This window comes from Rhizopus microsporus (assembly GCF_002708625.1).
Source record: "Rhizopus microsporus ATCC 52813 unplaced genomic scaffold scaffold_24, whole genome shotgun sequence".
In the NCBI taxonomy this organism is placed as follows: domain Eukaryota; kingdom Fungi; phylum Mucoromycota; class Mucoromycetes; order Mucorales; family Rhizopodaceae; genus Rhizopus; species Rhizopus microsporus.
Genome location: NW_019671939.1, coordinates 272,648 through 295,255, shown reverse-complemented (window position 1 = coordinate 295,255; position 22,608 = coordinate 272,648). Strand labels below are relative to the sequence as shown.

At 37.0% G+C, this 22,608-nt stretch overlaps 11 protein-coding genes across 11 annotated transcripts; 6 read left to right on the top strand and 5 right to left on the bottom strand.

Annotated features, from left to right (window-relative positions):
- Nucleotides 1-56: 56 nt before the first annotated feature.
- Nucleotides 57-2,130, top strand: RHIMIDRAFT_295227 (uncharacterized protein; the record flags this gene model as incomplete). Its single annotated transcript, XM_023614164.1, has 5 exons — nt 57-106; nt 189-302; nt 361-973; nt 1,553-1,821; nt 1,974-2,130. 5 exons carry the CDS (start codon nt 57-59, stop codon nt 2,128-2,130), a joined length of 1,203 nt encoding a protein of 400 aa, XP_023462171.1.
- Nucleotides 2,131-2,974: 844 nt separating this feature from the next.
- RHIMIDRAFT_76399 (uncharacterized protein) lies at nt 2,975-3,335 on the top strand. The gene has a single exon (XM_023615661.1). It carries the CDS (start codon nt 3,094-3,096, stop codon nt 3,295-3,297), a length of 204 nt encoding a protein of 67 aa, XP_023462170.1. The 5' UTR covers nt 2,975-3,093; the 3' UTR covers nt 3,298-3,335.
- A 3,673-nt stretch (nt 3,336-7,008) lies between these two features.
- RHIMIDRAFT_76390 (uncharacterized protein) lies at nt 7,009-7,591 on the bottom strand. The gene is made up of 2 exons (XM_023615660.1): nt 7,215-7,591; nt 7,009-7,141 (listed from the first exon to the last, which is right to left on the bottom strand). Exons 1-2 carry the CDS (start codon nt 7,444-7,446, stop codon nt 7,086-7,088), a joined length of 288 nt encoding a protein of 95 aa, XP_023462169.1. The 5' UTR covers nt 7,447-7,591; the 3' UTR covers nt 7,009-7,085.
- Nucleotides 7,592-7,724: 133 nt separating this feature from the next.
- On the top strand, nt 7,725-8,931 carry RHIMIDRAFT_286452 (tetraspanin Tsp2; the record flags this gene model as incomplete). Its single annotated transcript, XM_023613380.1, has 4 exons — nt 7,725-8,033; nt 8,185-8,260; nt 8,325-8,563; nt 8,599-8,931. 4 exons carry the CDS (start codon nt 7,725-7,727, stop codon nt 8,929-8,931), a joined length of 957 nt encoding a protein of 318 aa, XP_023462168.1.
- Nucleotides 8,932-9,000: 69 nt separating this feature from the next.
- On the bottom strand, nt 9,001-9,707 carry RHIMIDRAFT_269332 (uncharacterized protein). Its single transcript, XM_023612129.1, has one exon. The coding sequence runs from the start codon at nt 9,666-9,668 to the stop codon at nt 9,024-9,026; it is 645 nt and encodes a 214-aa protein (XP_023462167.1). The 5' UTR covers nt 9,669-9,707; the 3' UTR covers nt 9,001-9,023.
- Nucleotides 9,708-10,351: 644 nt separating this feature from the next.
- RHIMIDRAFT_208053 (TPR-like protein) lies at nt 10,352-11,818 on the bottom strand (the record flags this gene model as incomplete). The annotated part of the gene is made up of 6 exons (XM_023607032.1): nt 10,352-10,894; nt 10,945-11,037; nt 11,090-11,269; nt 11,323-11,472; nt 11,527-11,663; nt 11,737-11,818. 6 exons carry the CDS (start codon nt 11,816-11,818, stop codon nt 10,352-10,354), a joined length of 1,185 nt encoding a protein of 394 aa, XP_023462166.1.
- A 440-nt stretch (nt 11,819-12,258) lies between these two features.
- Nucleotides 12,259-12,593, bottom strand: RHIMIDRAFT_207976 (RNA polymerase Rpb6; the record flags this gene model as incomplete). The annotated part of the gene is made up of 2 exons (XM_023607019.1): nt 12,259-12,418; nt 12,463-12,593. The coding sequence occupies 2 exons, from the start codon at nt 12,591-12,593 to the stop codon at nt 12,259-12,261; spliced, it is 291 nt and encodes a 96-aa protein (XP_023462165.1).
- A 741-nt stretch (nt 12,594-13,334) lies between these two features.
- On the top strand, nt 13,335-14,930 carry RHIMIDRAFT_231057 (glutamate-ammonia ligase Gln1). The gene is made up of 3 exons (XM_023607683.1): nt 13,335-13,810; nt 13,873-14,161; nt 14,211-14,930. The coding sequence occupies exons 1-3, from the start codon at nt 13,418-13,420 to the stop codon at nt 14,555-14,557; spliced, it is 1,029 nt and encodes a 342-aa protein (XP_023462164.1). The 5' UTR covers nt 13,335-13,417; the 3' UTR covers nt 14,558-14,930.
- Nucleotides 14,931-14,953: 23 nt separating this feature from the next.
- RHIMIDRAFT_295220 (uncharacterized protein) lies at nt 14,954-16,679 on the top strand. The gene is made up of 4 exons (XM_023614163.1): nt 14,954-15,507; nt 15,565-15,870; nt 15,920-16,079; nt 16,136-16,679. Exons 1-4 carry the CDS (start codon nt 14,965-14,967, stop codon nt 16,477-16,479), a joined length of 1,353 nt encoding a protein of 450 aa, XP_023462163.1. The 5' UTR covers nt 14,954-14,964; the 3' UTR covers nt 16,480-16,679.
- A 2,489-nt stretch (nt 16,680-19,168) lies between these two features.
- Nucleotides 19,169-19,459, top strand: RHIMIDRAFT_208116 (thioredoxin-like protein; the record flags this gene model as incomplete). The annotated part of the gene is made up of 2 exons (XM_023607034.1): nt 19,169-19,273; nt 19,325-19,459. Coding segments are annotated over 2 exons (240 nt in total), but the record flags the coding sequence as incomplete, so codon positions are not given.
- Nucleotides 19,460-19,688: 229 nt separating this feature from the next.
- Nucleotides 19,689-21,932, bottom strand: RHIMIDRAFT_316164 (uncharacterized protein; the record flags this gene model as incomplete). The annotated part of the gene is made up of 2 exons (XM_023615044.1): nt 19,689-21,804; nt 21,863-21,932. 2 exons carry the CDS (start codon nt 21,930-21,932, stop codon nt 19,784-19,786), a joined length of 2,091 nt encoding a protein of 696 aa, XP_023462161.1. The 3' UTR covers nt 19,689-19,783.
- Nucleotides 21,933-22,608: the final 676 nt, after the last annotated feature.

Sequence of the window (22,608 nt, the reverse complement as noted above, 5' to 3'; positions counted from 1 at the left end):
AGAAGGACTACGGGGACGCAAAGCAAACACGTAGTCCTGAACCACCTCCTACATAAATGGCTTTAATTGTGATAGCATCAAAGATCTCCGAGCACAGCTTCTCAAGGTACAGGATTGGGAACATGATTACGATCCAAAAAATATCATGACTTTGATTGGGTCAAACATACTGTATTTTCATTTGTGAGACTTTATGAGTCAAGAAACCTAAACAAGATCCAAAAAGAAGCCTGGTACAATAGTCATGTTTGGTCGCTTATTGATACCATATTCGATGATATAAAAACGCTACAGGTTATTCGGTAAATAAAACAAAAAGATCGGCACGGACAGCTGTATATTAATTTTATTGTTTCGTAGCGGCGAAGCAGCAAATGCTGCAAGTACTAGAAGAAAAAATATTGATAGAGTAATTGGATCTAAAGATATTATCGCAAGAGCTTTTACTGGTTATAAATGTGATCTAATTGTAAGAGAAGAAAAAGCCGAGCATGAATATGCAGATGAATATGGAGTTGGTGAAACTGCTGTACATAACCTAAACACTAAGACAGTCGAAGAAAAGGGGATAAAACTGCCAAAGGTGATAAAAGATATGTTAGATAAATTGACTACAAGTAATCAAAACGAGTCTAAAGGCCTCTCAGTATTTGGAGTTCAAACTGCAGGTCTATCTATAACACTATTAGCTGCTGACAGACCAACTCCTTACATTACAAGAATAATAAAAATCAAAGACCTGTCTATATCAAGCGACGAATCCCACTTTACTAGAAGCATTTTACCGTTGATAGTTTTAATATGGCAATTTAAACAGCAAATATTAAAAGTGAAAGAACAAGTATTATCCACTCAGAAACGTAATTACCCAAAGGACACCAGCGAATGGTTAAATGCCTGTTTAAATTATGATGATGTAGCCGTTATGCCTGTCACCTCGACTTCAACTGAATACGTGAATAAAAGAAGAAAGGTTGACTCTTGAATCAACTGCTTATCTTGGATAATTTGTGAGAATACATGCTATACCTCACTGTCTGAAGTCAACTTATGCAATGTTTTTATCGGAATTCTCAAATATCTGTTTATGAACTTATATTTCAAGTAAATCAGTTTTGACAGACTACTAATAAAATTTCTTTTGTACGCTGTTTTTAGGACTTGCTTTGACAGTTTTTGAGCATCAGTGACATTAAACTGATATAAATAAAGGCTGCTACATCTTTCTCTTGTCTTAATAAACTCATATATATAAGTATAATTTACATAAATGAAAAAGTCGGTTCCAAAGTAAGTCCCAAAAAAGTACGAAGGGGCAATTTCAGAAGGTTCCACCAAAAAGATCAATGGTTCTGCTCACGTTAGGACGCTTCTATTTATTAAATGTGTGAGAACCATGAGAGCCATAATGAGAGCCATGGGAGCCATAATGAGAGAGTTGATACTTACGACGTCCCAGATGAGTCCATGCACTGTTTTAATGCCTTGGACGACATTCCTGAGTACGAACCCATGGAAGTTGAGAATATAAAAGATTTGTACGAAACTACAGAATTTGAATGACATCACTGGTATAAATGAGAGGCTGCCTGAACTAGAAGTGAAGAAACTTTTGGATTTGAAGAGCTATCAGGCATATCACCAGACACTGAAGAACAATCAGTCAGAAGCAGAAGCTCAAGGCACTGTAGAAATTGAGAATGGCTTGAAGCAACGCAAGAAGAAAGCCCCAGCAAAGGTCCGAGGAGCGTATATATCTTATTCACCTGAACAAGCACAAGAGCTTCTTGGAAACGCTTGCCTGGCGGTACGAAGCAACGAGTAAGTTGGGAGAGAAAACTCAGGCCTCGTCATACCGATTTTCTGTATGAGTTTTATGGTAAGACTCCACAAGCTGTGCTTTGACAGGCAAGAGATGCGTTGCTTGAAGCTTTTCACGAAATTGGTTCGATTACATTATCAGCTCTTCATAGACATCTCATCCTACATGCCTATTTAACTCTTGAGAAGCTGGAACCAATTGTATCTTCTAGAACGGCTCTTAGTAATCTTAAGCCGCGTAGAAATAAGTTTCTTGAGTGGAAAAATGATGAAAACATGAACTGGCACGAAAACTTGCATTTTCATTGATGAGGCAGGTTTTAACATGTATATTCGTAGAAATTTCGGTAGATCAAAGAGAGGAGTGCTCGTAATGAACATTTCCTGGAGTTTTTGGTTGGTAACATGGATATTTTGGATCAATTTGACATGAAGGGGCGCTATCTTGTTATGGACAACGCTGCCATCCATAAAGTTACTGAGGTTTAGAGTCTGATCGAATCACCATGTTTGAACCCTATTGGGTTGTTCTGGTCCAAAGTCAAGGATGGCATTAGGAGAGATTGCCTGACTGTAGATGACAATCTGAGTGCTAGAATCATTGAATCAACCAAAACCATATCTGTTGATGACTGTGTAAATTGAATAAGCCATTCGTATTCATTTTTCGATAGATATCTGGCTCTTGATCCAATGCTCTGAGAATACAAAGTAGAAAATCTATCCGCATAATAAAAATCGCTGTACGCAAAATAAAAACAACTATCCGCAAACCTATAGTCAAAAACCAATATACATGTAATTGATTATTTCAGGACAATAAACACACATGCATATCAAAAAGAAGAAAGAAGAGATGAAGATCGCTGTGTTGAATGACTCATGAGTACCCTCCAGCTTATCTTTTTGTTAAATGTCACACAGTTTCAATAAAAATACTATCTCCTGTCATATTTGATAGATATTTTTATGATCGTATCGTTGTATCATCAATTTGTGTAAAAACGAGGATGTTCAATTAGGCTTAAAAGGCATCTACAAGAATGGCGTCAAAACTCAGCCGAATCCCACAGAGGAATCTATGCCAACCAATCAATGATCACAATTAAGTCCACGAGCAGTGAAATTGTCTTAATCATGGTAACCGTACCCCCTCTCTTTTCTTTCTACTGACTTTTGCAGGTGGATTTGCGTTGAACGAAATAAAAATCGACGCTGACGGCAAAATAATTTTGCGCTGTGCTAAGAGATAATCTTTACGTTACTCTAAATATGAATTTGGCATTGATCGGTCATAATAGTTGCGCCAAGGATATGTCTTATTCAATACAGAATTTAGTAATCACGATGAATGACTTTGGCGTGCGTATGACTGACAGCGAATTTATATCGGATGACGATGTCAACTCTTTGTCTGAAGATTCTTTCCTTTCTCAAACAAAGTCCTTTTCTTCTGTATATACTACAGTCTTTTAATCCCCTAGATCTTCAGATCCCATACAAAAAAAGACAATACATTTGGTGAGATGGTTAAACTCATTCGGCTAGGATATTTATTTTAAACTTGATTTAGTTATTTGTAAGAGATAAAGATACTGTATTTTTATTAAAAGCAAGCTCACTTTCCAAGTATACAATAGCTTGATTGTCAGCTTGAATTGTTCATCGATTTCATGCAGACTTGTTGGAATGAATATATCCCCAAGCTTCTTCGCGATGAATACATTGTCTTCTTTTACAATGACATTAATGCATCCATTTCTACCAACCCAATCGGAATACATCAAGATAAGAGGATTTCAATTGCTATCGTTTTCTTCATGAGGAAACCTAAGTAATGCTTCTAAAATGGAGGCGTTTACTCTCAAGTTTTTGCTTTCTTGCCTTCTTGCGACAGAAGGGCTTACATTCTCTGCTTTCTACTCGCAAGAAGAGACATTTGTTTTGAATGAAGATAGCAAAAGATCAATCCTGCGTCCCATGTGTTGTATTCAGCTTTAGTTATAATTTAAAAAGACAGTTAAGTCGATGGCTTGCGAATTAGATTATTAAGAAGAGCTAAATATTATTAAGTTTGTGCGAGAGTTTACTTGGGTAGAGAGTCTATGACTGCTGTTTATATTATTGTTGTCACTGACATTATTTATGCTTATATTGTTGTTATACTAGTAGGTACTATAGTTATTATTATTATAAGTTATTCTTATCAGATGCGATAGAGGGATGTAAAGTAGAATGCATGCTCTACTGTAAGATTATACTCGAGTTATTATAATGATTATCTCATCAAACGCGTCACCGTGATGTTATGCTCGAATCCAATGCTTCATTACTAGCGTATGCCTCCTCATTCTCTTCACGCGCATTTTTGGATTCAGCACATGCTTGTTTCCTCAGCTTGCACTTGTATTTACTTCCACGAAACACAACCTTCAAAATACTGTAACAGCCTTCCATACATTCTAGCTCACTTTCGTTCCCATTCAAATAGTATATGATGCTTTGTATCCTGTAATAGCGGTTTAGTCACTTAACTTTAGTAAAATAAAATAAAATCATACTTACAAAGTTTCTAAAATTTCAATAATATATAATTCTTCACAATCTAACTCCTTTTTTCTGTACTCATGCCTTTTTTCACTCAAGTATATCAAAGCTTCATGTTCGGGTTGTCTTTCATGGTCTGATTTTTGACCTTCATTCTTCAATATCTGCAAAGCAAATCGGTGGATGATTCTCAGTTGACTAGGTCTATTTTGCGCTACTTACCCTCATAACATTGGTATATATTTCGTTACTTCCTTGTGTTAAATTATATATGGGATATGATAGCTTTTCGAGTTCAGACCAGCGCGCATCTGGGAACGCACTTTTGCAGTACTGTGACATCCAATCGTGAATTAGATCAACAATTCCTGATAACGAAATACTGTATGGAAAGTAGTTTAATTTAAAGCATTATTTAATTTGACAGAAAAAAATTATATTACCGTAAAGTTTGACCAAGGACTTCATCGTTATCCACCCAGTTTTGTAAAATAGAAATAGAAAGATGGCTCAAATTGTCAAAAAAAAATGTCGTGGATCTTAGTGATGGTTTTCTTCTCTTCTATAGCTAATTAATACCACAATGAGTGTTTCCTTCTATTTGGAAGATGGCTTAGGAAGCAATGTTGATGAATTTGGGAATGAAGATCCTTAAAAGCTGGAAGAATAAGTTCTTATAGCACTTACATAGCTCTAAGGGCTAAATTAGTAGATAGTGAGGTATTGTAAGAGTGCGAAGAAGAGATGCGGAAGAGTGTTGATAGGCAACCATCTGGCTCAAACCAAAAAAAAAAAAAATTAAAAGGCAATCGCATCAGTAACGAGACTAAAGCTCATGCTGTTCACTTAATTAATATTCATCCTAGAAACAGTGCATAGCTGTGGCCTTAAAGCTCAAGTTAGAGCCTAGAACTATAAAGAGATGGTGCAGGGCTTGAAAAGAGGATGCGAACTCATTGTTCAAGACTATAGGCCGCCCAAGAATTATTGAGCCTGAAGGAGAACTAGCAGGGGCGACCAAAAGTTTAGTGTCTGACTTCTATTACAAGTATCCCACTGCCACCATAGATCAGTTGATAGATCAGATGACTAGTAGTTTTAAGAGCTAAACATTTCAAAAAGAACACTCTACCTTTATATGACTGACTCCAGAAAGAATTCAAGCGAGAAAGCATTGGATGGAAATGGTGAAAGAGCTGGACGTTGACTATATGAGCTACTGCTTTTTATCGATAAGTCAGGATTCAATTCAAATTTGAGAAGGACTCAAGGCTGGGCACCAAAAGGGGGAGGGGGCTGCCAAAGTCAAAGTATTAATTATGAGAGCCAATTCAATTTCTATTCTGGGAGCCACCTCTGCTAAAGGTTTCGTAGCTTGAGAAAGCCCATGCCATTTTCAAAGGAAAGAAAGTTAGCCGGTGGCAGAAAACAGCAAACAAAAGGTACGGTAACCAATCACTATGTCAATTTTATTAAAGGCATTCTTGCTGAGATGGACAAGCTTCCTGAAAAGAAAGGACATTGTCTGATCATGGATAATGCACCCATACATACAGGCAAAATAATTGGTGCGATGATCAAAGAGCGCGGTTACAAGTGCATTTACTTGCCGCCTTACTCTCCAGAACTCAATCCAACAGAAGAATTTTGGTTTGTTGTTAAGAGTAGTGTAAAAAGAGAGTTTATACATAGAAAAGGTATTGTTCCTCAAATAATTGCAAAGGCCAGTCATCTTTGAAGTGTTTGTACGCTATTCCGTTAAATGTTTTGATGACTGCCTTGCAGACCATCCTATTTAATAAACAGTTAAATACAATATGCGACATATTTTTTTTTTAGAAGCGACGCTCTTTTCTAAAAGCATACGACCCCGTTTTTTTTTAAAAGTGCACAAAAGGTGTATATCAGAAGTTAGACTAATTCTACGGGCGCCACCTCTATCCATTACCTATGATACCTTCCAACAAAACCTTTGAATGTGTGGTGCTTCGCTAAACATAACTTTATAAAGTTACCGACTTGTTTTGTTTCTTTTCAAGAAGAAGAAGAAATAAAAAGAAATATTGTTATTTATTATTTATTCTAATTTTATGTTGTCAGTTCGATCAAAAAAGACCACTTATAATAAATTCGTACATACATTATTTAGCCTATTTTCTGACGCATGCAGCGTTCATCTTTGACATATGTGACACGTATGTTTCAGACAGATAGCTAGTGTCGGGGAAGACATTGAGTGTTGGCACGGAAACAAAACAAAAACTACTTGGTGAGCCCCCTCCCTCACATTCTAGTGAGCCCCTCCCCTTCATATTCTGGTGAAACAATACTCCTGGTTTTTTTTTTGCCACAGTTGTCTAGAAGGAGCCTCCCAAATGAATAGACTTTCTTTTTTTTTTTTTTTTGGCTCACAATAAGCCTATTGATTTTACTTGCCTTATTATTGATAAATGATTATCACTTTAAAGACCCCTTTCTTCGTTTAGACACCGCTGAAAGAATGATAGTGAATGCCTAATCCAACTCTCGTAGTCTTTTCGTTTTTACTTTTCCAACCGATTGATAAATACGATCCTTCGGTCGATCATCAGCTTTTAATGGCGTTTTTCTAATATCCGCCTTCACTTTTGACCAAAACTCCTCGATTGGATTTAAAAAGGGTGAACAGGATGGTAAGTACAGGCATTTGTAGCTTCTTTCTTTAATCACTCTTCTAATCACTTTGGGCTTATGAATAGGTGCATTATCCATAACAATATAATGGCCCTTCGTGCTATTTTTATCCATGACATCCATGACATTGGATAAGTACGATAGATAATGCTCAATTTTGGTTCCAACTTTACCATTTACCTTTACTTCCCTACCATCAGCCTTTCTTTTTTTCGCTGAGGTTACTTCTGGTTTTTTAACTGATATGTCTATGGTGCCAGCTTGAGATATTGCAGCTAAAATTGTAAATGTAACACCTTTTGCAGATTTACCTTTTAAAGAACGTCCAAATTTTCTCTGAGTATGCAGGTTAAAACCGGCTTCATCAATGAAAACACAACTTTTAGCAAAATACAAGCCTTCCATACTCTGGAATTGCTCAATAGTAGCTTTATACAAAGCGATTACTCTGTCAGAATTTTCTCCTACAGTTACTATATTTAGCACTGTTGTACCTGGATAAAAAAATAAAAATAAAAATTAGACAGTCAGACAATCTGAGCAAAGATAGTAATGAGACAAAGTGTGTGCGTGCGTTTGTGAGATAAAATAAGTGGTAGAGAAAGAAAGACAGAGGAGGTTAAATTGTATGTTATTTTTAGATACTTTTCTCTCTCTCTTTTTTTTCTTCTTCTTTCTTATAAATGAATCCAACATTTTTATCGAATAAAGGATATATTCATCAAACAAGCCATGCAAGTTCATCAGTTAGCTTGCATGATATAAGACCCAATCCTAGACAATATGATTCATATGAATCTGTCGTGAATAACGACTTACCGGAACCCATATTACCATGGATGAAATCAGAATCAAAGCAATCTTTAGGATCTCGTACTTCAGTAGATACAGCCAGTCTTCATGTGGTGAAAAGACAGTACCCGAATCCTTCGGTTAAAAAGAAACAAAGATGGTCTAAACACAAATGGTGGTTACTGTTTTCTAATACACTGGTAATCATCATCATCATCATCATAACCATAGCTCACATCTTTTTTTTTTTTTGGTAGCTGTTTTGTTATGGTCTCGGCATACTTTTACTAGCTCTATTAACATTTTTTAAATGTAAGAAAATGAAAAAGAAAAAAATACCAAGATGAATAGGAGATCAAACCTTCCCCTTCAATAGTTTATTTACGTGCGGACGTTGTCATTGTTGGCGAAAAATTGATTCTTAATTGTAAAAAATATGCAATCTAAAAAAATATATAATTAATCTTTATAAATAGTGATTCTTGCAACAGGTGCTATTTGTTTATTCACATCCCTTCTTGGTTACACTGGCATCATGTTGAATAATAGAGCCGTTTTGACATTTTACAATCTGCTATTATGGCCATGTTTTGGTATGATTGCTGCTATCGGATACACCGCTTACCGTAAGAACAAATGGAATCTAGAAGGCAAATTATCATACCAATGGCACTATCTACTGGATTCAGATGGAAGAGCTCGTATTCAGGCTAATGCAAGTATAATATATGTGTGTATATTATGATTCTAACATAAAAACAATAGCTTCACTGCTGTGGTTATAAATCATTCTCAGACTATCATGAAAGATCAAACAAATGTTTCCCTCGTACACTGTTACCTGGCTGCAAATTCAAGTATCAAACATTTACTAGAGAAGCTCTCAACATTACTTGGATCGTGGCGTTTTCGATGATACCTGTTCATTTATTTGTCATGTTTTGTGGACTTCTTTGCTCTAATCATATCAATCGTAAATTCGGTAAAGGTCTTCCTCCCAAGATTTACCGTCTGGATTATCAGGGCATTGTGGCTGGTACGCCAACAGGAAGTTCATTCAATTTGTACAGAGATGGTTTACAACAAAGACATATTTAGTACATCTTATTAAATAAAGATGTACGCACATGATTTTTTTTTTTTTTTTTGAAAAAAAGAATTTATTTTAGCTGCCAAAAAAATATAAAACTTTATGCTGATCCTGCAGTTTCATTAGCTAATCCTTCTTCCTTATTATTATTATTCTGTGTTGATACATTAGCAGATGCTTCAGCAGGGGTTTCCTTTTCTTTTTCTAATTCATCTTCCTTTTTCACTTCGCCTTCTTCCTTTTCATCCACTTCACCTTCCTCAGGTTCTTCTTCCTCCTTCTTTTCTTCCTTCTTTTCCTCTGGGCCTACAGGGACAAGTTCTTCCTTTTTCTCTTCCTTTGGTGAATGACTGGTTTCAGGCATTGACCTAGGCTTTTTATTATCTTCGTGTTCATGCTGTAAGCTTCGTTTTTGTCCAAGCTGAGGGTTGCCCATACTCAAGAGTGCATCAGCTGCACTCTCATCGTAATCTTCATCTACATTTGATTGTCTAAATGGCGCTCGCTTCCTCTTTTCATCTTCTTCATGACTCTTTTCATGTGTATCGGCTGCTTCCATCGGTCTTTGAGCAGGTGAACGCGATGGTTGTTGTTCGTAGCGGTAGTTTTCAATGCGTGGTGAAAGTCGATGGTCATAAGATTGAGCCTGTTGTGGTGTCACTGGATGTGAGCTGCGTGAGGATGGACGCGAGGTGTGAGGTAAATTGGGTGAACGCGCCATATCTTCTTTGTATCGCATCGACATGGGTGGCAAGTTACCATGTTGCTGTTGTTGTTGTTGTTGTTCGGACAAAATGGGGTTCATTTGAGATCTATCAGATGGAGTGGGTGCACGGCCGCCACCAATGTCAGCAATACGGACATCTTCACGTGCAACATGTGCAGGATATTGTCCATAAGGTCCAGAAGATCGACGATTGACACCCATTTGTTGTTGTTGATGCTGTTGCTGTTGCTGCTGCTGCTGCTGCTGCTGTTGTTGTTGTTGTTGTTGTTGTTGTTGTTGCTGCTGTTGTTGGACTGTCATTGGCTGTGGTGGGTGGCCAGGCATAGGAAGGTCTCTAGCAGGCCCGCTTTCGTGAGAACTCATGCCATGCTATAGAAAGTATATATAAAGTGAGAAAAATGGAAAAATGGCAAAAATATCAAACCTACACTGACGACAGGTAATTGAGGCGTTGCTACTCTTTCTTCAGGATGGCGTTGAGAGGGGTTAGAAGGAGCACCGCTGGCAGTATGATAAGCAGACATGCTCGAAGGAGGACCTGTGGGTGCAGATTGACTATAGGATACGCCATTGAGTGGTTGAGTGCTGTGTCCGCTTTGATATTGACTAGGATTGCTCACATCTTGTGGAACTGGTGCATTGCCAGGAGTACTAGAAAAGACAAATTTAGAAAACAAGCTATACTGTATATGGATAATGACTTACGATTGAGAAGTTTGAGTATTTTGTGACTTTCGCAGCAGTTCTAGTCTTTGCTTGATGTGAGGGTTCGTTGGGTCGAGCTCAGCAGCACGCTGATAAGCATCAAGGGCATCTTGAATTTGATTATTGCAGGATTCATACAGTGTACCCAAGTCGTACCATACTTCGCTGATATAAGGATTTAAACGAATAGCTCGACTATAGGCATCCAATGCATCGCGGTATTGATTGATTTGATAATACAAGACACCGATAGAACACCAGAATGTAGGATTACGTGCATCACGATAGACGGCTTGTTGGTATGCTTCATATGCCTTGTTGTAGTTTTGTTCGGCCATATAGCATCTACCGAGAAGGTACCAGGATTGGGCGTCATTGCTATCTGATTTAAGAGAGCGGGTTAGGAATTGGATGGCGAGTGTTTGATTGCAGAATGACGTATTTTGCTGATGATAGAGCCAGCCTAATTGCTGAAGCACTTTAGCGTGATCGGGATTTTCGGCCAACACACGCTCGTAAGCTTCCTTGGCATGTTCATACTAAAAGAAGTTTTAATGAATGAATGATTTTTTAATTCAGTATACGTTACCTCCTTTTGTTGTTCATAGACATGACCCGTTTGGAACCAGATATCAGACTCTGTCAAAGGTCTCGGTGGGTTGTGAAGGATATAACGGAAGCACTATAGCTTTAATATTAGATATGGAACTTTTGAAGATAAGAGGGAACTTTACTTGAAGTGAAAGGTCATATTTCTGTTGTTGCTTGTATATGATTCCTAATCTAAAGTAAATCTCATTTGCCTTTTCAAACTTTGGATCCATTTTCATCACAGCTGAAAAGGCTTCTTCTGCGTGTTCTAATGAACCATAACGATCATATAAGATACCGATACCATACCAAAGTTTAGGATCCTAAATAAATAGGGGATGTTGTCAGTTTTAGGAAGTTATATCTAAATGTTTACCTTTGGATTTGAAAGATGATAGAGGGCTTGTTGATAGGCCTGATAAGCTTCTTGTAAGTTATCCATCATTAAATAACAGTGTCCTAAAGCGGCCCAAGTTTCACCATTATTTTCTTGAATGGCAAGGATACGTTTAAAATATTCTACGGCCTAAATAAATAATAAATGTAAACACACTCATACACATAAGCACACACACTTTACTCTTCCAAACTGTTCACGTCCTCTACATAATGACGCGATCTGAGAGAGAGCGACGACTGAATAGGGATTGTGTCTTAGTGCAGATTCATAACAGTTCATAGCCTTGTCATAATCAGTCATCATTTCAGCTAGATTGCCTATATATGTAAAAACACGCATATAACGAATAACAATTATAAAGGGTTCATCCTGTTTGTATAATGTAATTACCCATGGTTAACCAAGTTTGTTCATTCACTTGTGCTAATTTCTGAGCAGCTGTAATCTGTTGCGGTGGTACAGTTGCTGCCATCGTGTATTTATGAAAACTAACAATAGTGTCTTAGAACCTTTTTTAAGAGAAATTATTTTATTTTTACTCCCCCCAAATAGAAACTCCTATCTATTTAATATTCATATACACACACATACACCCTTCTTTACTCACACCCTCCTTTCCCTTTTTTTTCTTTTCAAAAATACACGTAATAAAACAAATTATATTTAGTCTAGATATTTACCTTGTTTTTCTCTGTTGACTTGTTGTGATTTCCCGTAAGTTAAAATGAGGCTAATGTGTAGATGAAAGATGGAATAGCAACAGTTGAGTTTTTATTTTTTCTCTTTTAAAGAAAAAAGAAGGTTCATGATCAAAACGCCGCTTTGGAAAAAAAAAAAGTGTCTCCCGAGTCAATTGAAATTCCGATTTTTTTTAGTTTGTGTAAACCCAACACATGGCATTTTTATTTATCATTAATCGACGATCAAATCTCTGACTTTCCAGTCTTCATAGGTACCATCTGGCATATAACGACGAATGGTCAATGGAAGCCTCTTTTCTCTTAATTCCCGATTAGCAATAGCCAATGCGTCTGTTTCTCCATTCAGTTCAACCATCACAGGCGCGTTTAAGCTAATAAAATGAGTATAAAGAGAGAAATAAAAGGTGTATATTACCTAATCTGTAAGGCTCTTGTTCCCAATACTCTTGCTCGCTCATATTTAGTCATATAAGGTGTTGTCAAACGTTCTGTTCTTTCATTTGGATCTGGTAATTGTTCTCTTTGTCTAATGTTTCCTCCTGACATGACATCATTTAGAATGTCTATACGATCTGTCATAGGTTCTGTAGATATGTCTCCATTATTTGTTGTTGTTTGTAATTCTTCATCATAAAGAGCAGGCTCTTCTACAGGTATTTCATCATAGGGCTAATCCATGTCAATGTATACATTCTCTCTCTCTCTATTTGTATATACCTCTTCTTCTACAAATGGTTCATAACTATTTGTAAAGAATAAGTATATGTTTATGTTATTTATTATTATTCTTTACTCTTGATAGTCTTGAACATCATCGTCATCGTAATCCATGATTTAAAAAAAAAAAAACAATAATCACGAGTCATTCACTCTCTCTACACACACTTTTGTTCTGTATTTCTTCGTAATCAGCTGTGACGACTTTTTTATTTAATTTTCTCATTGACATATGAGCTTGTTTAACCATTTGACACAATTTGAGAGACATTTATAAACAACAACAACATAAAGTATTCTTTTTGATAAGACTTGAGTATTCATATGTACTCTTTTTATTAACAAATACAATAATTTTATTAATTTTAACTCCAAACAATGGAGAATGATATTATACATATTTGTTTATATTAACTCATAAAACACATACATCATTTCTTTAAAGATGAACAAAGAAGAGGGAAAGAGAGAAAGAGATAGAGAAAAGAAAAGGGGAGGAAATCCGTTTCATCATGGATGGGCGGTCACACATCCATGGTGCCTGTAATCTTGTGTGTCCTTGGTCCTTATCTCTAATCCTTGATAAGAAATAGACTCCTCTCCATCTTTTTTTATATATATTTCCTTTTTTTTTCTCTTATTTTTTTTTTTTGATGAACGACATAAAGACACAGAGGATACCGATAGAATACATCTTTATTGACAAACAGAATGAGCTACGATCAATATCGAAAACACTTGATTTTATGCCCGTACAACTATCGGATATTCCACTTTTGTATGTTGATCATGACGAACAGCTGGTTGAGTTGATCCAAAAGCCAGCCGAACCCTTGATACCCGTGGCAATGTATGAAGATCCCTTTAGACAACAGGGTGCTAAGCTGGTATTATGTCAAATGCCAACTCGTCTACAGTGTAAAAAGATTATGGACCACTATGGTCATCTTGAACCCTGGTTTGGTATAGAACAGGAGTATGTCTTGTTTGACCCCAAGACGAATAAACCACTCGGTTGGCCAAAACATGGTCAACCGGAAAAGACAGTAATATTCTTAATAATTGTATAATGTATGTACACACAATTGATCAACACATGTGCATTTAGGGGAAATATTATTGTGGTATAGGCACAGGGAAAATATTCGGAAGAGATATTATGGAAGCTCATTATAGAGCTTGTCTATATGCAGGCATCACAATATGTGGATGTAATGCAGAGGTAGTACCAGGTCAACTTGAATATCAAATCGGACCGTGTGAAGGAGTGTCTATTGGTGATGAACTTTGGGTGGCAAGATACATCATGGAACGTGTTGCAGAAGATTTTGGTCTGATGGTTTCGTTACATCCTAAACCCATTCCAGGATCTTGGAATCCAACTGGATGCCATACAAGTAAGAAAAGTATTCAACAACGATGACTCACTTTAACTATTTTATATAGACTTCTCTACAAATCAAATGAGATCAAGTGAAGGAGGATTAGACGCTATTGAAGAAGCAATCGAAAATATGAGCGATAAGCATTTTGAACATATTAATGTGTATGGACAAGATAATCATCTTCGACTTACAGGAGAGTACGAAACAGGACATATCAGCGTATTCTCTTATGGTGTTGGCAATAGAGGCGCATCTATTCGTATACCGATAAAAGTGGCTCTGGATGGAAAAGGATATATGGAAGACCGTAGACCGGCAGCGAATATTGATCCTTATCAGGTAGCAACGATTATCATGACATCTTCATTCAATTATAAACCTCCATCTTTATTCGAAATTATATATTAAAGTTAAATAAAAATGTATTTACGCGCCAGTGTTGGTTGGATCATCGCTTGGTACAGGACCTAATCTTCTTGCCATAGGATCATCAAATCCATACAAGGTGTCTGGTTTATTAGAGGATCTCATAGCATCGTTAGCAAACCCTTTAGGAAGTTGTTCCTTTTGATGTTCTTCCTTGGGCTTCTTATCAGCTTCCTTATCGTCTTGATGATGTTTGTGTTTAAAGATATCCGAGATGTGCATTTAAATATAAAAAAGAGAGAGAAAAAAAAGGACGATTATGCAGTGTGTCGCTTTTTTTCACTACGAAGCGGTCATTTAATTTACACCAAAATCAAAAAAAAAACAAAAGCCCGGGGGCTCATTCGTCTCTCTCTTTTTTTTTTTTTTTTTCCTTTTTATTTCACACGATGTCAGTAACACAACTTCCTACTCGTCAAAATGTTGAAAAAATCATCAAGAATTTTCATGCTAAAGAAGGCTACATTTATTTAAACGGACAAACACTTCAAGAAAGAGATGATACAGACGTCGAATTACCCTTCCGTCAAGAATCCAATTTCTTTTATGTTACTGGTGTTACTGAACCTAATTTTCATGTCGTCATTGACCTGTCTACTAACAAAATCACACTCGTTTCTCCTAATTTGGACCCTGACGCTGTCATGTGGATGGGGTTACCTGATACCTTGGACCAATTGAAGGAGAAGTACGATATTGATGAGGCTGTCTATTTTGATAAGCTCAATGGTATCTTGTCATCTGCTCCTGTTGTATATACTCTACCCATCACAAAGACGGACGCATTAGACAAGTCCAAAGTAAAGCTATGTGATCAGAATGAATCCAAGTTACTCTACTCTGCCTTTGCTGAAGCTCGTGCTATCAAGGCTGATTGGGAAATTGAGATTATCAGAAAGGCAAACCAGATATCATCTGATGCTCACATGAAGGTAATTGTTTATTCTTCTGAATTGGTTCCATTTTAACTTACAATTTAAAAAAAAAAGTTGATGAAAGCCTCTGAACTCGGTTCAAATGAAGCTCAGCTCCATGCTCTCTTTTTGTACGAGTCTGCCCGTCAAGGCGCTTTCTTCCAAGCTTATTATCCTATCGTTGGCGTAGGCAAGAATGCAGCTACTCTTCACTATAACAAGAATAATGCACCTCTCAAGGATGCTAACGAGTTGATCTTGGTTGACGCTGGTTGTGAATATAATTGCTATGCCTCAGATATTACCAGAGTCTTCCCTGTTGGCGGAAAGTTTTCCCCTGAAGCTCGTGTTATTTACTCTATCGTACTTGATATGCAAAAGGTATGTCATGTCTTTTTTTATTATGAAATCTTATTCCTCTCTCTTGTAGGCATGCTTTGAGAGTTGTAAGGCTGGTGTAGCTTGGGAGACAATTCATAGAATTGCCATGGATGTTGCTTGTGATGGTCTTTTGAAGGCAGGTATCCTCGTAGGTGATAAAGAAGAAATCATGAAGCATCACGTCGTTGCTGCCTTTTTCCCTCATGGAGGTAAGTCCTCTTTCTTCATTTGCTCGTATATAGTGATTGACGTTTTATAAAACCAGTTGGACACATGCTTGGTCTAGATGTTCATGATGTTGGTGGTTATCCCGAGGGCACTGAACGCATTAATGAGCCTGGTATCCGTTATTTGCGTATGCGTCGTGATCTTCAGGCTGGATTTGTGGTCACAGTTGAACCTGGTGTTTACTTTTGCGATTTCTTGATTGATCCTGTCTTAAACGACCCAGTAACTAGTAAATATATTAATAGAGACATGCTGGCCAAGTACAAGCCTGTGGGCGGTGTTCGTATTGAAGATAATATCGTCATTACACAAGATGGATATATCAATTTGACCACAGTTCCAAAGGAAATTGAAGAAATTGAAGCTATTTGTGCTAAATAAATTCATGTATTATACTTGATTATATTAGTTGATTAACTCTACATAAAAATCATATAAAAAGAAAAGATTGTGTGTCTTTCTCTTTTCTCTTTCAAACATGTCAGATAAACAAGCATGTCGTATTTGACCATGCCTGATACTAGTCTCTACTTGTGAGATTACATTTGACTTAATTACATGTACCTTAATTAGTACTCCGAGACTTATCACTTCTTTGCTTTTATTCTATACATTACCGAGCACTAACAGCAAGTACTACTGTTACAACCAATACCTCAAAGCAAACAATCCAATGACCAAGGAAGCTTCTTCCCGCATTCAAAGTACTCAAGCAACGAATCAACGGTACATGGGTAAAGGTTCATTTTCTTCCAGAGCTCAATCTGCTGCCGACAGAAACGCAAATCAAGGTAAAAAATAATTGACTGGAGCTTTTTTCTTTTTTTAAAGCAAATAAAAGCTTATTCTCTTTCACTCTCTTTAAATGTTGTCATGTTATGTTTAAGTGGGCTGTTTGTCATAGAAAATACTTTACAAGCCATCCCTTTAAGCAGTCTGGGTGATAAAGTGGATTGATAGTTCATTATTATAAAGAAAACTCTTGAATTAGAATTGGAGCAGATTGACACTAGTTTTTTATTAAAACATCCTAATTATCTAAACTATAGAAATGTCCTTTATTTCTAGTGCAGACGTCGTATACTTTGGAAACATCATCACAGTCTTTGACTATAATACCCTTCTCCCTGTCATGTTCTACTTGTTTACAAACACTTCGATCGATTGCCTCGCTTGCTACTTTTCCACCATTATTTCCTAAGCCAAGGCATCCAACTTTTCCACTATCAGTTTCAAATACCACCCCAGAAGCAGCTGATGACAGTATAGTAAAGTAAAATAACACTAAAAGCTGTAGGATCGCCTTGAACATAATATCAATATCAGAAAGAAGAGCTGATTTAATTTGAAAGGATGAAATAGGGAGTATATTTATAAGTAGACGACCCTCAGTATAACCCACATCCTTTCTGTATCTTTTGTAGATCCTTTACCAATTACGGTTAGTTTTTATATCTGTCTTGACTTGTATTGACAATTAAAAGGGTCAACTACCTGCAAGTAAAAAAGGGAAAGATATCATAATATATAATAATAAGAGTTACTATGAAATCATTGATCGTCTATTGATGAGTTTTATTGCAAAAATGAAAGTGGTTCAACTTAACTGACCATTAGTGTGCAAATGCTATGCTTGTTATACATACCAATCTCTCACAAAATAATTTGCATCAGAAGACAGGGCAGTATCACAAAGAAAAATAGCAAGAAAAAAAAAGGGGGGAGGATAAATAAAAGGGCATTTAATAAATATGATATGGAGCTTTATTTGATATAAATGATAATAGTTGTTTCATTAGGCAACCTTTTGCTTGTTCCGTCTAGATTTTTCTTATATACAGAACTGCATTCAATTAGATTCATAGTACGATCGCCATTGAGCACTACTTCTCCCTTCCCTCCTTTTTTTTTTGCCAAGATAAGCTTGGAATGTCCTATTCTGTGCTCGTTGAACTTTATCATCCAGTTTATAAGGAGATTTCCGTGTAAACCGGGGTTTCTTCGCTTATATCACACTGGATTATTACAGCATATAGCTACTTATCACTGTCAATGCCCCTATTATTAAGTAATATTTAATATTGCTCTATTCATTTGCTTAATGTGAAAGGATCTATTCTTTTTTTTACTAATTTCTTAACGCATGCATATTGCAGATATTCCTGGTACACTACTTCCACAATTTATGATTTCAGAAAGAGTATTTACAATATGATGAATTTAATACTGGCTTCATTCTATAAGTAGTATCCGCTGATAATTGGAAAAGCATGATTACTTTGTACTTTGCACGAACAAAAGCGAAATTGCACCTATGCTAATCCTTATGCATTCAGTCCCCTTTACCTCCTTCTCTGAGGGAGTATCAGAAAATTCACAAAGAGCATTTCAATGATTTAAAATTTGAAAAGGATTATTGAGTGCTCTTCTCCTTTTACAGGGCCATCATTGGATACACTAGTTAGTATCCTTTCTCAACAGAGAGTTCAAGCTGCGCGGGGTTATGTGAAAGCACAGATAAAGAAAGTGTTTTCAAAGGAATGCAACTGTTGGAACTGTATATATTGGGTTACATTTTCATCACCCATATCGTTGCTGATAAGTTCCGTTACTGTCACTGTTGTTGTTGTTGCAAAAGTTCTTGAGTAGTTATATAAAAGAGATATAAGCGTTAATTAAGCTAAATTTTTACAAAGATATTTGTAATAACTAATGATGATTCAAATAAGCAACAATAACCAAGCGATAGGAAGATCACAACATTTTATCCTTCATTTTCTATTCCAAGAATATACAATTCTAAAGTGCCAATCTGGTTATTTTAATGGCTGAGAGAGACGATGCTTTGTAATAAACATAAAATATCCTTACTATTTGATCTTTCTAAAAATTAAGCTCATAACACGTTAGGTCCAACAAATATAAATTGGGCTAGACAAACAACTATTAACCTTCTTTTTTCTTTACACGAAAATAAAATACAAAAGATGGACAAGATTAAAGAGCCTGCTAACCTTGGTGAGTTCAAAGAATCACTCAAGACTAACGCCAAAGTCATCGCCTACTCATCGCCACTTGGGGCGGTCCTTGTAGAAGGGTAGGGCCAATCATGCACCAGATGGCTATATACCACACGGACATCCTCTTCATTAAAGTTGATACTGATGATCATGAAGTAAGTGTAAGTGAAATAAAAGACTCGTTGATTATTAACATATCACTTTAGGATATTGCTGCTGAATATGGTACCCAGGCTATACCTACGACCTTTTTCTTTAAAAATGGTGCAAAGGCTGATGAAGTTATTGGTGCTGAATATGTTTCTACTTTTGAAAAGAAGATTCAAGAGGTTTCCGCTTAAACGGCTTGCATAATATAAAATTTATACGTGTTATCATTCAAATGATAACGTCTAACGTGTACATCTACTATCAAGTTTTGGAGAGATATATATCGCTTAAAGTGACTTGAAACTCTAGACAGTCTTTGCACAAGACACGTCATCTTAATTTAATATGGCTTCTATTACTTGAGTTTTGGCGAACGCGAAAAATACTTATTATTATAGATTTGAACATGTTACAAAATGAAGAAAGGTCTAAATAATAATTCTAATTTATAGTTCGAACAAAATAAATATAATCTATAGGAAATAACGGAAATTCTATACGACTTGTTATACGATCTACTTATTTGTGGGTGGGTTTAAAAGCCTCCTCACTGTATGCGGAATTGCGTCTTCATAGTGTTTTATGGTTCTTGATGCTGAGGATGATCCAGGCTCGGTTGATGAATGAGGTGTCGTTCTAGTATCCTTTGTTACATTTGAATTAATTGTGGATGAAAAAGGAGCAGCTGAGATGCCTGCCAAAGCAGGAGAAATAATTTGCACATCCATCCCTTTGTCAGCTACTTGCAAAGACACTTCATTTTCTTGCAATCGAAGTGATTCAGATAAATCGATCCTATTTGGCATCTGAAGGGATGAGCCAGTCCTTTGGGTTGGCTGCATCAATTCTGTGTTTACGACATCAGTCTGGGAGCTAGAGCCATACGATGTACTTGCAGCTTGCTTATTCTGTTGAGTATCCTTTACACCTTTAGAGCTTGAAGAAGCAGAATCAGCATTAAGATCTTCAAGTGATATGTCTGTGCGTCGAATCATGGCTGTAGTGAACTTTCTTGTTTTTTTTTGCCAAAATGAAAATGAAAATGACTTCTTCTTTTTAGCAGGTGGTAATGGAGATTTCTCATTGACTGGTTCTTTGCCTCTATTCTTGATTCTTTGGACATCTCGCTCTAGGACATGATGATACTGTGCAGGATAGTGATGCTTGTTAGGCCCATCGAAAACATAGGGAACTAGCTTGTTGATTTCTTCAATCTTTACTTTTTCACGTTCCATACGCTCCAACCCGTATATTCTAAAGTGAACTGGGACGCATTTTTCTCTAAAGTTTTTGGGAAGCCCAACCGGTATCTTGCACTGTTTGATTAATTCGATTACCGAAGGCGATAGCTCAACTTGCTCTAAGCTCTCTGTTTCTCGTATAAATCGACGGATCAGCGACTCTTCATTCGCCTCTTCCTTGGTGACATTTTGGGGCTCCTCTGTTGATGTCCTCTCTTTGTTCTTTTCGTTCTCCAGCTGAAGGCTTTGCTCTTCAGTGCTGCTGTTGCCTTCACCCAGAAGAACAGCCTGTTGTGAGTAGTTAGAGATATTAGGCAAGGTGAGCCATGGAAGGTTTAACGTTGCTGCCGGATCAACCTCAGTGAATTCTTGGAACTGACTATTCAGCAAAGAATCAAGAGTTGGCTTTGATGAATCAGCAAAAGGTCGAGCAGAACTGCGGGCATGGGACCACACCAAATTAGGCACTGACTGAGAGCGAAGGTATGGTACACCATCAATAGTGGTGGATGACAATCGGTTCGGTGTGGGCTCCACAAGGTCTAAAGCTCTTGAAATGCGACTTGTAAGCTTCTCGCCTTGGACAGATGTTAGATTTTGTTCTTGGGAGGGATACTTTTCCTGATTGCAACCATCTTCTTGGTCGCAGGCTTCTTGTTGATTGGAAGCCTCTTCCTGCTTCATACCACTATTTTTCTTAATATTCCCCTTGCTTGTAGTTGCCTTATTCTTCTTCTTGCTCTGAATCTCTCGACGAGACTTGTTATGCAATCCTTGTTGATAAATTGCTTTCATGAGCTGTTTCCACTCCCTGTTGGCCAAAGAACTTTTTGCATCGTCCATGGGTATAACGCAGACTGCGTCAATGTGTCTGGCATTTCTGACCGTCTCCATTTGGTCATCCACGCCTTTTTCTTGCTCGACCGCCTCAAGATTGGGTGAGCTTAGCGGATGACGATCATTGTCAGTAGAGAAAATTCCAATGCCTGCTTCTCCCAAAAGAAGAGGCTTTTGGCGGGCGTGCCTAATCACAAATATGGCTGCAGCGACCAAAGCAGCACCAAAAATGCCACCAATGCTTCCCATAATGATTTTCCAGTTGCTCGAATCTGAAGAAGCATTCTCCGAGACACTAGATGCGGCGTGGGCGACAGCGTCTTCATGGAAGCTTGTCTGGACAGTAGATGTCGTACCAGATGAGTTTATGGGAAATGACAGGATGGTACTAGATGGTAGACTATCAAGAATAGACAAAGATTCCTGGGGTATGCATCCATTATCATCACAATAGACAACTATATACTTTTTATTAGTATAAGCTCCATATGACGACGTCATGTATCAAATACTTACTTTTGTAACCATTGACGAGTAAAAAGAAGAGCAAAGTGATCACTATTATTGGCTTGAGCCCATAAATCATCGTTAAATAAGTTAAAGTCGAAGAGAAAAGAAAAAGATTGCTCAAAAAATGTAAATGATTTAAAGAAAGCTTGCTTGCATTCTTGTTTGATTAGACAACTTTAAAAAAAAATTCCCCAAATCCAAAGCTGTTTGTATGTGAATTAAATAGTCATTCGCTATTAATTGTTGCCATAAACCATGGATATTCGTTTGCTGATGTCTAATTAAAAGTGAAAGGGGACAGTGTTGCATTAATTCATACACTAAAGTAGTCTTTTTTTTTTGAATAATTTCCTCCGCGTTATGCTCAATGCGCTTATAGCACACACAGTACATAATTAGATGCCTATTACTGACAGCTTTAGGATAATTGCAAACAGATATTGATGGTATGGGATATGCTCTCTGACAGTTCTTAAAAGTGAAATATACTAAGGTATTTCTCTATGAAGCTTCCTCCAGAATGTTCTGTGTCATTGATATATTTATTGTAGTCTACAGTTAGCTTTTCCTCCGTAGGAACTTTGCTACATCACTAACTCTTTTATAAACACATGTGGGCAAGGATTTATAATAGCTATTACGCGAAGCGTGGCCATGATATCTGTATGTGCTAGAAAGCTGGCCCTGTTTACCAATAAGAAGAGCTTTGAAGAACTTTGCACATTTTTCTTGGCCAAGAAAAAGAGAGAGCT